At 54.2% G+C, this 14,415-nt stretch overlaps 1 protein-coding gene across 1 annotated transcript in view; it reads right to left on the bottom strand.

Moving 5' to 3' along the window:
- The window catches only part of LOC122369687 (TATA-binding protein-associated factor 172-like), a 192,592-nt gene that overhangs the window by 137,968 nt on the left and 40,209 nt on the right, over positions 1–14,415 (bottom strand). The window contains exon 3 of the mRNA XM_043344609.1: positions 7,541–7,714. Coding sequence (XP_043200544.1) covers positions 7,541–7,714 — 174 coding nt within the window. The remainder of the gene's footprint in view (positions 1–7,540; positions 7,715–14,415) is intronic.

The following is a 14,415-nucleotide window of genomic DNA, read 5'->3' as shown; positions in this document are numbered from 1 at the left end:
CGCGGCTGGTTAAGGCCATGTAACTTGCCGGTCATTTTCGGACTTTGCTGGTATTGGCCGCTGCCTGACTGGGCGGCGGCGGCGGGCTGTCCTTAGCAGGGACCAGTTTGCTCGATAGGTGGCAGCACTTTCGGGCGGTCGCGCAGTACAATGGGAATTCCGCGGAGTTGCCGATCCAGGTAGTAGGTAATCCATGCTTAAACTATCAATGTCCCCACTTGAATATTACGATGTATTGATCTCGATGTAAGGTCCGATGGTTTAGTTTGCCTCGTTTGGGTCGCTTCAATTAGGCATAGTGTGAGCCTCGTCATATCTGTTTGCTCTGTTGTATGCAATACAGATCCACTCACTGGCGGTCCCAGGGGGGGGGGGGGCCACGGGGGCCATGGCCCCCCCTTTGGTGCTGAAAGGTGGGGCCATACTATCTTTTGGCCCCACCTTTCAGATCGAACAAAAGTCCTAAAAAAGCTTTTCGTAGGTTTCATTTTCTTTCTAGCGCCATCAAAGGACGTAAAGTTCACTCATGAGTGGGCTCAGTTTCGCATTCTGTCAATTTGGCGGTCAGCGTCGCTGGCACCGGTTCACGAGTATGGCCGGATCTTATATGGAATATCAGCGTGGGTTTACTTGAGGCTCTCGTAGGCCCAGCAATGGCTGGCATGAGACCCTCTTCGCCAGTGGTGGGTGGGCCCTGCTAAAGGAGATTGGCTCTAAAGACACTAAAGTAAGACCTGATGGGTTGGTGCTGTGCACCTCAGAAGCCCGAAGGTGACGCCGTATGCCGGCTTGGTTTCTTAAGGATTAGCGTGGGAACTCCGGGGCCTGCATAGAGTTTGCATGCGCTAATATGTCATCTCAGAGGCATGTGTGTAATGTGTACACAATGGCGGTCGCGGGGGGGGGGGCATCAGGGCCATGCCCCCAAAGGTCAATAAAGGGGGCCATCATATCATTTGCGCCCCCCCCCCCCAAACAACCAATGGGCCCCCATATAGGTGTATGGGGCCCTGGCAATTATTCGATCGTCACGAGGCTCAAAAAACCCACGCCCAGCTATTAATATAGCTCCCACACCGGTCTTTGAGCGTCCTACACTGACCTCTGAGGGAACTTCAGTGGCGGTCAAGCGCCCACGTTGACCGCTAAGAGCCTATATCAACCTCTGAGACCCATGGGTGAAACTTTGACATCACCATTGGGGTCCCAAACGTCCAAGGGGGCCTCCATTTAGTGGGGGCCTCCAAGCAATTAGGGGCCTCCAATTGCGGAAGCGGTAATTTACGAGCCACGCCAGGGCCTCCTCTAAGAAATTTTCATTGGGGGACCAGAGGCTCAGAAGCCAAACATGGGGTACCCCCAAATCCAGTTTTCTCATCGGATTTAGGCCACTTATTTTTCGTCACAGCTCTGATGCCATGATTTTTTTTTAATATCGATAAAGAAATGGTAGGTCACCTGACCCTACTGGTGGATCCAGGCCAGCAGGGTGACATTGTATGTAAATATCCCCCGCGGCATCCGAAATCGACGAAAATTTCTGGCTTTTTCACTTTTGACAATAAAACACAATGCCTTTATAATAGAAAAAAAATTAACGGCACAGCATTGCGCAAGGAATCTAGCCGTAAGCCGACCCCAGAAAGTGTGAGGGTTAACCTTCGCCGGCACCTGGGGGGAGGGTCGCCACCCCCAAGTTAGTTTTTCTGCTCTACACTTAACATTTTTAAAGCTAGAAACCTGATTTTCTTTGTATAGCTGCTTTTCTATCTTTTCTCAGCGTCCATTGAAAATTTCAAGCTTCTGCGGCATTTGGGTTTGGAGATATGACCTTGTTCTTCAGGTCATGTCATGTCCTAAATGACGAATACCCAATATCTTGCGATGGCTATGGGCCTTGTGAGCTTTTGACACGCTGATTTCGGCTTTTTTTTTGCCAGTCTTACCTCCCACCTATCATTGAACATGTTGTTCTGCGATGTACAGATGTCAGAGTCAGGGTCAAGGTCAACCTAGGTCATCTAAAATTATTGCGCTTTAGGCAAGCTGAATTTACTTTTCGTGAAGTTTCTTTGACTGTATGTTTAGTAAAAGCTTCTCAGTTCATGATCAAGTGTAATAGGGACACACAAACCGATCTGTGCACACATCAGTACATACACAGACATACACAGACATACAAACACATATCATTGACCTTGACCTAACTTGACGTGAAATGACCACAGCCAGCAAATTAGTCGGATAGTGTGACAAAGAGCTGTTCTAGCTCGCTTGGCACTAATACGGCAGCGTCATCGGTATATGATGGGTTGGCCCGCTGCTTGTGTAGGTATCTTATTCGACATCACCACAATTTTTTCTTACAAGATTTTAAGCCTTGCGGTCAAGAGCAACAGATTCTTTGGGAAGTGACGAATCCAATGATACCAATTTTACCTCATCAGGTCAGTCATTGACCTTCCAGGTCAGGTCAAACTAAAGAATGTTGCTGTTTGGGGTCACCGTTGCCCGTTGGAATATCACGTGCGCTGCTCATCATGTACCGATGACGCTGCCGTATTGTGGTGCCAAGCCAGCTAGAACCTCTTTGTCACACTATCCGACTAGGTTTTTGCTGGCTGTGGTCATTTCAGGTCAAGTTAGCTCAAGGTCAATGACATGTGTTTGTATGTCTGTGTGTGTCTGTGTGTACGAGTATACTGATGTGTGCACCGACTGTGAATGTGTCCATATTACATGAGATCATGAACTGAGAAGCTTTTGCCAAAAATACAGTCAAAGAAACTTCACGAAAGTAAATTCAGCTTGCCTAAAACGCAATATTTTTAGACGACCTAGGTTGACCTTGACCCTGACCCTGGCATCTCTACATCATTGAACAACATGTTCCATGATAGGTGGGAGGTAAGACTGACAAAAAAGGCCGAAATCAAGGTGTCAAAAGCTCACAAGACCCAACGCCAACGCAAGATATTGGGTATTTGTCATTTGGGTTATGACATTACCTGAAGAATAAGGTCATATCTCCGAAACCAAAAACCACAGAAACTTGAAATTTTCAGTGGACGCTAAAAAAGGATAGAGCAGCAGCTATACGAAATATCCGACTTCTAGCAATCAAAATGTTTAGTGCAGAGCAGAAAAAAAACTACCTAGGTCGGGGTGGGGGGTGTGGCAACCACTGCCCCCCCCCCCCCACCATGTGCGGACGAGGATTACCTAAGTAATTTGAATATCAGGAAAATAATTTATTAAATCAGGTATTCCAACAGAGTCCCGCTTTTTTATAGGTGACCTCCGATTTGTGTTGCATCTAAGTTACCCAGGGGGCCTCTTATTTGTAATTGTAGGTACAGTACAGAGAGCCTCCTACTTCGACTACTTGCACAGAGAGCCTCCTAGCGTACATACGGCTAAGCTTCTACAGCGCCGGTCTCTTGTACGTACAGAGAGCCTCCTACTGTTACAGAGGGCCTCCTGTTTGTCTAGGGGGCCTCCTATTGGTTAACGGCGCCTCCTATTTGTCCAAGCGGCCTCCTATTCGTCTATGGGACCTCCTATTTGTCCAGGAGGCCTCCTGTTTCTCCAGAAGGTCCCCTATTTATCCAGGGGGCTTCTATTTTCCAGGGGGCCTCCTCTTTATCTAGGGGGCCTCCTACGTGTTCAGGGGCCTCCTATTTGTCCAGGGGCCTCCTATTTATCCAGGGGTCTTTTATTCGACTAGGAGTCTCATATTTGTGCAGGGGCCTCCTATTTGTCCAAGGGTCTCCTACTTGTCCCGGGGCCTCCTTTTTTTAAGGGACTCCTTTTTGTTAAGGGAGCCTTCTATTTGTCCAGGGGGCCTCCTATTCGTACAGAGAGCCTCTAGCTCCTACTTGTCCATGGAGCCTCCTATTTGTTCAAGAGGTCCCCTATTTGTCCAGGGGGTCTCCTATTTGTCCAAGGGACCTGTTATTTTTCTAGGGGGCCTCTTTGCCCAAGAGGCCTCCTATTTGTCCAGCGTGCCTCCTACATGTTCAGGGGGCCTCCTATTTGTCCAAGGGGCCTCCTATTGGTTAAAGTAGCCTCTTATTTTCCAAGCGGCCTCCTATTTATCCAGAGGGCTCCTATTTTTAGGGGGCCTCCTCTTTATCCAGGGGGCCTCCTTGTTCAGGGGGCCTCTTAATTGTCCAGGGGCCTCCTTTTGTGAAAGGGGCCTCCTATTTGTCCAGGGGGCCTCCTTTTGTGAAAGGGGCCTCCTTTTTGTCTAGGTCTAGGACCTTCTATTTGTCCAGGGGGCCTCCTATTTTTGCAGGGGCCTCCTATTTGTACAGAGGGCCTCCTACTTGTCCATGGGGCCTCCTATTTGTCCAGGGGCCTCCTTTTGTGAAAGGGGCCTCCTGTTTGTCTAGGTCTAGGACCTCCTATTTGTCCAGGGGGCCTCCTATTTTTGCAGGGGGGCCTCCTATTTGTACAGAGGGCCTCCTACTTGTCCATGGGGCTTACTATTTGTCTAGGGGCCTCTTATTTGTCTAGGGCCTCCTATTTGTCCAGGAGGCCTCCTACTTGTCCAGAGAGCCTCCTATTTCTCCAGGGGACTTCCTGTTTTCCGGGGGCCTCCTACTTGTTCAGGGGGCCTCCTACTTGTTCAGGGGGCCTCCTTGTTCAGGGGGCCTCCTACTTGTTCAGGGGGCCTCCTATTTGTCCAACAGGGCCTCCGATTTGTCCAAGGGGCCTCCTATTTAAACAGAGAACCTTTTATATGAATATCGGACCTCCGTTTGCAAAGTAGCTGATGCGTCTCGGGGGCCTCCACTATTGGGGTCCCAAAATGACAATTGGGGTCCCAAATGTTCGCATTGGGGTCCCACATGGGACCTCGAAAGTATACAAAGTTACACCCATGCTGAGACCCCACATCTGGCCTATGAGGGCCCCTAACCGGCCTCAGGGGTCCCAACCGGCGTCTGAGGGTCTCACACCGGTCTCTGGTGGCCTTATTTCTGTCTGTGGTGTCCCAAGACGAACCTTTAGGCGCCAATGAGGGACCCGCACTGGCTGCTGAAGACCCGATGCTGGCCTCTAAGGGCCTGCATTGGCCTCTGAGGAGGGCCCATCTTGGCCTTTGAGGACCCTCTGCTGGCCTCTGGGGTCCAACGACGGCTCATGCCGGTCTTTTTTTATAAATTTAGCCCGAACCTTTTGATGGGAAGGATTCACAAGGACGGAGCCACCGCTAAGCGAAGCTTGTTGCGATGACCCTGCCCTCTACCCTCCGATCGCGCAATTCCGATTCTATGGCAGGATTTAGAGTCCAAAGTTTAACGTGCGCACAAAGCCGCGCACGGCCGGTCCCCTCGCTGACTTCGCCTGGCTACGGCCTGCCACCAACCGCAACCATACCTGTCAGGAGGCACATAAATGTCGAGCGCCCGTCGCGCTTCGATCCCGGACTGTCATAACCGGGAACGCGTGCTCTCACCACGCGGAGTCCAACGCTCTAACCAACTGAGCTACGGGACCGGCACGCTTTTAGGGCCCCACGCTGACCTCTGAGGGCCCATGTTGGCCTGTAATGACCCACATTAGCCTCTGAGAGCCCAACTCGGTCACTGATTGTCTCCAACTACTGGCCTTTGTAGTTTGCAGGCCCTGTACTGGTCTCTGAGGGCCCTAAACTGGCCTCTACGTGAAAACATACATGGGTGGGTTTCTGAAGATCAGAGGGCTCACGCAGTCTCCGGCACAGCCTTACGTTGGTCCTGATCGAGATTACTTTACGTCCTGATGGTCCCGCGCAGATTCCCTCATATTTCGACGCCGGGACCCCATGAGCCGGTGTGGGTCCTGGGGCTGGCAGAGACTGATGAAGTCCTTAGGGCTCAGGGCCAGTCTTTTTAGCAGTAAGACTAGGCAGGTTGAGTGAGCCCCATTAGAGCCGTTGCGAAGCCCCGCAGGAGTCGCGCGCGGCCCTCAGATGCCAATTTTGAAAGCTTGGAACCTGTGGGGGGTCTCCAGAGGTCGGTGTACCTACTCTCTCCCGCCGCCACACAACTAGACATGTTACCTATATGGGTAAATGTCATAGTCTGAAAATGCTCTCTGGGTTTCACATGCTTATTCAAAGCAAGAGGTATCTGTACTTTTCCGAATTGTTTTATAGTGGTAAGGTCATGAATCCGCGTGCCTGACATTCCAGTAGGGGAGAGAGGTCATATTGCGCCACCTTAAGGATATCGGCCTATTGCGGCTAAAGTTGACCAGCTGTCATGTTTGATGATATCTCAAGTTGTACCTCAGTTATTTTGGCATCAAATAACAACTCCCAATTTGTATCACACCCAGAAAAATTAACAAGAGAAAAGCTTTCCGGCACATCTGCAAAGGGCGCATTTACGGACTCCTCCATCAAAAAGCGTCCATGCCTCTCATGTAAAAGCGCCCTATTAAAAACAACGGTTTGTCACCTAACTAAGTAGCCTATTTGAACGTGTCAGCCCATTAACCATTTATGCTGTGAAGGCTAATGTAATGGTAAGGTGAGCGCTCTAATAATCAAAGTGTTCAATGAAATGTGTCCCAACCACCAGATGCTGTTTCTCTGGGTTGAAGAATAGGGCGCAAATAGGGTGGGCGCAATTACGAATGGAACACATTTTTCATGAGCTTCAAATATGGCGACGACAGCGAAGCCACGGTGGTGATAAACGTTCAAAACTACCATTAAACAAGCAATTAACAATGATTATTAGTTCAATCACTATCTCTAAGATAAGGCATGACACTAGCAAGGGTCGAAATAGACTTTCGCGTAAGAAAATAGAGGAAATCACAAAAAATTGTCTGCGAGAAAATTGAGACACCTCACCTGCCCCCGTGGACCGGAATAAGAGCGAGTTATTGGTGGTGAAGTAAATGCACACATTCGAGTATTCGTTCGAATCGAATTTTGGGCAGGAGGAAGGTGTGGCGCATTTAAGAACATGGCGCAATATGACCTCTCTCCCCTATACCTATGCTACACCGATCCGTCGTCATGGTGCAGTGGGCCGACCGGTGGAAGCACCGTGGGACGGGAAATGGAACTGGTGATTTTGCCTTAAATTGAGCTTAAAGATTTCACGCAAGAATCAGATGGATGAAGCATAAGTAATGCCAAATGCGCGGCACCTCGTGGACGTAACAAAATTAGCCGATCACCCCCCCCCCCCCTCCCGGTGACGGAAAAATGTTATGTCCCGCGAGTGTGACTTTGGCCCCCCTTTTGCTAGCGGCTGCGACCGCCAGTGGATCCACTTGAGTTAATTTCTTGTTATTTTGAAAATCAAGGCAAATCGTTCGGTTGGTGTCGTCACCATCGTTCTGATCGAAAGACGTAAATGTAATAAATACAGTCCACTTTTATCAGTAATCACAACACTATGCAGCCTCGGGAAGCACACTCGTTCTTCCGCGAAGCTATAACTCGAGTGGTTGGAGGTCCGATCGACCTTACGCTAGCGGCTATGAAACGCCACTGCGGGCGGGGCGAGCCGCCGTCTGCACGCCCACGGCTCACCTGGAGGCTGTCGTCCACGGGCAGATTATAGTGTCTGAGCAGAGCCAGGTAGTCGCGACAGTCCTGCTGTAGGCGGGAGAAGCTCACGGCCATCTCGTCATAGCAGACGGGCTCCGAGAGACAGACGTGCAGCCGGTGTACCAGACTGTCGGGCAGCGGCGGCTCGGGGCACGCCTGAGACCGCACAGACGCGCGCAACGCGCCAGTCAGTGGGTACAGCCAGCTGAGCGCAGCCACATCGCACATACAACACTACCTACTTCATTCGAAGAGGACAAACCATTGGCTGCAACGTTACCAAATTTTTAGCATTTTTTGTATGGTGCCTTTTAACAATATCAGCAGAGTATGCAGGCGCGGCGCCAAGGACTTTGTCTACGATGGGGCTGAGCTACCGCGGGCCTCCCAGTAGTGCAGTCTTAATGGCACACCAATATACACCCATAGACTATATCTAGACTGTGCAGTGTGCAGTGTGTACGGAAAGATAATTTCAAATTTGGCACACTGGTAGAACTCCAGAAGCGCTCCAAGGTCATGTAATGGTCGTGATGGGGTGAGTGGTGGACGTGCTATACAAGTGCGAACAGTTTTTACCCCTCCTACGTATTGCCAGGGATGTAGACCAATTGGTTTAGCCAATCAGTCCGCAACTTGCCGACCATAAGCAGAAGGCAAGCAATTCCATCCTTTGGCAATTCTGGCACCATGGAGTACACGTGGCAGTTGGCACGTACCAGGCGGATTTCTTTTTTGACCGGGGATCCTCTGGTCTAGATAAAGTTTGAGCTAGCGGCATAAAATTTGGCGCACTGGTAGAACTTGACGAGTGCTTCGCGTTGGTATAAAATGACCAACATAGGGTGCACAGTGCACGTAATATACCTACACGTGCAAGCAAATTATACACCGCTGATAAGTGCAAGGACTGCAGGCCAACTGGTTGAACCAATTCGTCTGAAACTTACCGGCCATAAGCAATAAGCATAAATCTTATATTGTTCGGCAATTTTAACACCGTAGGGTACACCTGGCACGTGCAGGGGGGGGGCACGGTCCTTCAACCCACGCATGATTGGGGTATTTTCCATAGATAGAGTGTATTCGGTGCCTCCACTTTTATGGGTTCTATGGCATCCACGTCATTATATATTAGGTCGTTCAATAAGTAACGAACAATCGGTCATAACTTCTTTATTTCTTTATGTAACACTTTCAAACTTTCACAGATTATAGATCAGACATTTCTGAATGCAGCCTTTGCCTCAAACCAGTCGCCGCCCGCCTGCACACACTTCTCCCAGCGTTCCGGCCAACGCTGGAATTCCGCCCGGAAAAACGCGTTTTCCGTCTTTTTCACCCAGTTCTTGACAGCGCAGCTGACTTCAGCGTCGGTCTCGAAGTGTTCACCACGGAGGCCATCCTTCAGGGGACCAAAGAGGTGAAAATCTGAAGGAGCCAGGTTCGGACTGTAGGGCGGCTGGGACATGATATTCAGCCCTGTCTCGCGATCTCCTCGCGTGTGGCGTGAGACATGTGCGGACGAGCGTTGTCATGGTGTCATCCTGGTGGGCTTTCTTGAACCTGGGCGGACTATGGACAGCGGGCCGCTACATCACATTCCTGCAGGAGACTGAGAAAAGCAATCCTGAAGAAGAGGCGCGGCTCGGATGTCAACAACATCACCATACATCATGACAACGCCCGACCGCACTTGTCTCACGCCACGCGCGAGGAGATCGCGTGACAGCCGACAGGGCTGAATATCATGCCCCAGCCGCCCTACAGTCCGGACCTGGCTCCTTCAGATTTTCACCTCTTTGGTCCCCTAAAGGATGGCCTCCATGGTGAACACTTCGAGACCGACGCTGAAGTCATGTGCGCTGTCATGAACTGGGTGAAAAAGACGGAAAACACGTTTTTCCGGGCGGAATTCCGGCGTTGGCCGGAACGCTGGGAGAAGTGTGTGCAGGCGGGCGGCGACTGGTTTGAGGCATAGGCTGCATTCGGAAATGTCTGATCTATATTCTGTGAAAGTTTTAAAGTATTAAATAAAGAAATAAAGAAGTTATGACCGATTGTTCGTTACTTATTGAACGACCTAATAAAGACAAAATCACACAGTAAAAGTGAACAGACAGTAAAAGCCAAAACTAAAAGCCTAAAACACACCGCGTTAAAATACATCGAAATTCATTAAAATAAAATTTGAGTAGGTAGGTACAGTCTGTCTTGAAAGTACCGCAGCATGGCAGGGTGGCGCTGGTGAACCGGCGCAGCGGAGGGCGGTCAGGTTTGAGGGCCACTGGATCGCCTGACCCTTGGGGGGGGAGGAGAGGGGTGGGCGCGAGTGAGCGGGCTCTCGGTGCTGCCAGTGCGGCAGACACTAATGTTAACGCCAGACCTCTTGAGACCCTAATTTTTCGCGATTATTTTTAAATGCATGGAAGAATTTCAACCAAGCTCAGGACATGGCTGTGGTGGTGTGCATCCCCAGTCTGTACCTGGGGTTTGCATCTCTACGACCGTGTGTGCCCTCGGGGCACGGTCCGGCGGCGGCTCCCGGCCGGACCGTGCGGGGCCGCGTCAGTCTCTACTGGGTCCGCGCCACGCTCGCTCGCTGTGAACAATACACCTGCACCGGTTCAGAGGCGTCTTCACATGGCGCAGCCGGCAGGGTCGTGAACGTGCGATTACCAGTGCAAGTGTGACAGGGCGACGTGCATAATTATTGTGCATTTTCGACCCAGCAATGGGGGACTCTGACGCCGACAGCGTAGCGGATGCGTCTCGGGAGCCGGCCGCTTCCGTCGCGGTTCGGGCTGCCGCGCCGCGGCAGCGGGCCGGCCGCGGTCGTGCGTCCCGCAGCGCGCCGGCCCCGTGGGCGGGCCGAGTACGAGCACCGGACAGCCTGGACCTCTCCACGGACCGGGGTGAGTCTTTCCTGGTGTGGAGAGAAAGCTGGGAGGACTACGTGCTCCTGACCGGCTTGATAGACGCTGAACCTGACATTCAGCTGGCTGCCCTGAAAAATGTCATGACCCCGGAGAGTCGCCGCGTCCTGAGGAACCTGGAGCTGACCGAGGTCCAGCGTGCCGATCCCGAGGTTGTACTGGACGCGCTGGAGCGTTTCGCAGTGAGCCAAGTAAACGAGGTTATCGAAAGGAAGAGGTTTAACGAAAGGTTTCAGACTGAAGGGGAGGTCTTTGATGATTTTCTAACCTTCCTGCGTGAATTGTCTCGTGCTTGCAAATTTTGTGACGCGTGTAATGATTCGCTAATCAGGGATAGGATTGTGATGGGTCTGAGATCAGCGGAGACCGTCAAACGACTCTGCGCCGTCCAAAACCTCTCGCTGTCGCATGCCATCGCTGTTTGCAGGGCCGACGAGGCGGCCGCCAGAGACGCCGTGGAGCTGCGGGCAGGCGGACTCGCCCGGGCCGCCGCCCACCGAGTGGACGCCGCCGAGCGCCACCGAGCGCCGCCGAGCGCTGGACCGAGGCGGCGCGACGGCGGCTGGTGCGCTGCGTGCGGCCGGCGACGTCACCGGATGGGAGACGCGTGTCCGGCCCGGGGTCAGCGCTGTCGCAGCTGCCGTCAGCTGGACCACTTCGCGGCAATTTGCCCCGACGCATCCGGCGACTACGATGACCGCCGACCGACCACGTCGTACGAGCGCCGCCGGCTGGCCCCGTCTCGGCCGCGGAGCTCGCCACCTGGGCGGAGCTACAGGCCCGACCCGTACCGCTCGTCGTCGAGATCGCCGTCCCCGTCGCTGGACACGCGGCGATCGCAACGGCGCCAGCCGTGGCGCGGCACCCGGGTCCGCTTCCAGTCGTCGGAGGGCAGCAGTGACCGGAGCCCGGACGGTGCGGCGCGGCGACCGGCCGCGTCGGCCATCATCGCGGTCGCTTCGGTGCAGAGCGCCCCCCGCGTGCGCCTGGATGTCACGGCGCAGCGCCGCGCCTCGGTACTCGCGCTGCCTGACACCGGGGCTGACATCTGCGTCGGAGGACTCGACTTCCTGAAGGAGATGGACGAGTACCCGGAGAACCTGCTCCCCCCGGAGCAGCATCCTCGGACAGCCAACGGCGAGACGGTCAAGTCGCTGGGAGTCCTGCCGGTCTCGCTGAGTCTCGGCCGCGTCTCGGTGCAGGAGTCGGTGCACATCCTGGAGGGCGTCAGCGGCCTGCTGCTCTCCTGGAAGGCCGTGAAGGGACTTCACATCATTCCAGCCGGTTATCCGCAGCAGATAACCGCCGATCTACCGGAACCCGCCTCTGGCTCTCGCACCAGGGACGCACCAGACCGCCCTCAGCCGGGGCCAGCGCGGCATCGGCACCGGTCTCGCGCCGCGCTGCCCGACGGTGGCACGTCATCGGACTGCGTGGCGGCGGTGTCGCGCGACGGCGCTGCTGGAGAGGCGACCGCGGCGACACCTGTCGAGCGGCCTGACAGCAGCCTTCCGACCGGTGCACCTGCATCTGAAGACGGGTCAGCAGAGCCGCCTGTGGACCAGGGAGGCTCCTTCCCGGACATCACGTCCGAGTTCCCCACCGTGTTCGATGGCCACATCAGAGTCATGCCGGGGGAGCAGTTCAAGATTCACCTCAGGGAGGAAGCCGTGCCGTTCCGCGTGTCGAGCCCACGACGAGTGCCCCTCTCACTCCGCACGCCGCTGAAGGACGAGTTGCAAAAGCTGGTGTCCGAGGGCATCATCGTGCCCGTCACGGAGCCGACTGAGTGGTGTGCACCGATCGTCGTTGAACCGAAGAAGGAGGGAGGAATCAGGCTGTGCGTGGACCTGTCTCGCATGAACAAGTTCGTCCGCACCGAGCAGTACCAGGCACCCACCCCGCTGGAGGAAGTTGCCTCTATAGCGAGCTCGGAGGCGAAGTGGTTCGCCGTCTTCGACGCGGCAAAGGGCTACCACCAGTGCCCTCTTCATCAGGACAGCGTGCTGAAGACGACGTTCATCACGCCGTTCGGCCGGTACGCGTTTTTACGCGCGCCGTACGGGGTCAGTTCGATATCTGACCACTACAACAGGCGCATGGACGAGGCGTTCTCCGGCCTCACCGGCTACAAGAAGATCGTGGATGACGTCGTGGTCTACAGTCGGACCAGGGAGGACCACATCCGTGACGTCCGTCGCTTCATGGAGCGCTGCGAGGAGAGAGGCATCTCCCTGAACCGGCGGAAGCTGCAGCTGGCCCAACAGAAGGTGAAATTCGCCGGCTTCATCATATCGGCGGACGGCTACGAGCCCGACCCTCAGCTGACGTCGGCCATCTCGTCGTTCCCGACACCGAAGAACATCTCTGAGCTCCGAAGTTTCTTCGGCCTCGCCAACCAGGTCGCCCCATTCGTCGACGAGCTCTCGGAGCTCCTCCTGCCTCTCAGGCCGCTGCTCAGCACCCGAAACGAGCACAGAATCAGAATCAAACGAGCTCAGCACAGAATTCTTGCCGCCGCTGGATATGACTCTCTCCAGGTGTTCCAATCATTTTCAATGGAAGCCCCGCCCGGGCCGGGAGAAGGCAGAAGACGCGGCGGTCTGATTGTTATTTGCCGCCGCCGACCGGGACTGACCTTCAGGTCACTTGATTGCGACGATCCACGCCTGTGTGGCATAACGGCACTGTTCAATAGGCAGCCCGTGCTGAATGTCATCGGCTGCTACTTGCCGTTTTGGGACGGGTCCGGCGGCAACTCTGATGAGTACGACATTGTCACAGCCAAGTTGGACGCCTTGATTGCTGCGCAGCGACCCTCTGCCCCCGTAGTCCTAGTTGGAGATTTCAACTGTGCACTACCGAGAATGACAGCGGCGCAACGCCCATCACAGTGGCATCGGCTCAAGGGCTTCACTCGACACAGCGTCGCTATGCAGGACCATAACGAGCTTGTTGTAGCAGAATTTCTATTCCCCCAGCCGATGGACTTCACTTACTCGCGTGGTGCCTGCCAGAGTCATATAGATCATATAGCCGTGCCGTGTGATCTGCTCCCGGGCATTACTGACTGCCAAATTCTGCCTCTGCACGCTGAGAATCTCAGTCCGCACCAGCCTCTCGCCTGCCGTGTTTTGGTGTCCGCTGCAGCACCACAGGAGACATCAGGTACCGCCGACACCACCCGCAGCACTGCAGCCCTTGACACAGAAGTTATCTGTTGGGACCGCGCCGACAGAATAGAAACTTACAGACGAACGCTGGGTGACCTGCTCGATAGGAATCTATCTGTATGTGGCGAGTCTCTGGATGCTCTGAATGCGACAATAACTCACTGCATACTCACAGCTGCTAGAGCGGCCGGTTGCACCAGGAAACAGCACCGACCCAAGCCCTGGTGGACTCCGGACACAGCGGCCGCGCGCAACCGCGTCCGTTTTTGGCTCCACATCTGGACCAGTTGTGGACGACCACTCGGTTCCACCGTCCACTGCTGCTATCGGACTGCACGGCGGGAATACCGGAGGGCGCGTCGCGCAGCAGCTCTGGCCCCTGTTCAGAAAGAAGCCCGGCTGCTTCATCAACTTCGAAAAGATGGCAACGTGAGCGGATTCTGGCGCCGTGTCAAGAGAGTCCGCCGAGGCGAGGTATCCAGTGGGACAACGCGTACGGCCTCAGAGTTTGCTACTCATTTTGAGGCGGTTCACAGGGACGACTTCACGCTGCTAGATGCCGATCAGTCTCGGATTGCCGCTGCAGTTGAAGAAAGAGCACAGCTCTGCCTGTCGGCGGCTCGTCCTCGCACCGTCACTCCCGACCAAGTCGCCGGCCTGCTCAGACGCCTTCTGCCCGGTAAGGCGCCGGGCGCGGATGGAGTGACAGGGGAACACCTTATTCACGGCTGCTCGCCTGCGTTGCTGA

Source organism: Amphibalanus amphitrite, unplaced genomic scaffold (assembly GCF_019059575.1).
Source record: "Amphibalanus amphitrite isolate SeventyFive unplaced genomic scaffold, NRLGWU_Aamphi_draft 001062F_arrow, whole genome shotgun sequence".
Taxonomy (NCBI): domain Eukaryota; kingdom Metazoa; phylum Arthropoda; class Thecostraca; order Balanomorpha; family Balanidae; genus Amphibalanus; species Amphibalanus amphitrite.
The sequence above is the reverse complement of the archived record's forward strand: the minus strand, read 5'-3'. Positions and strand labels throughout refer to the sequence as shown.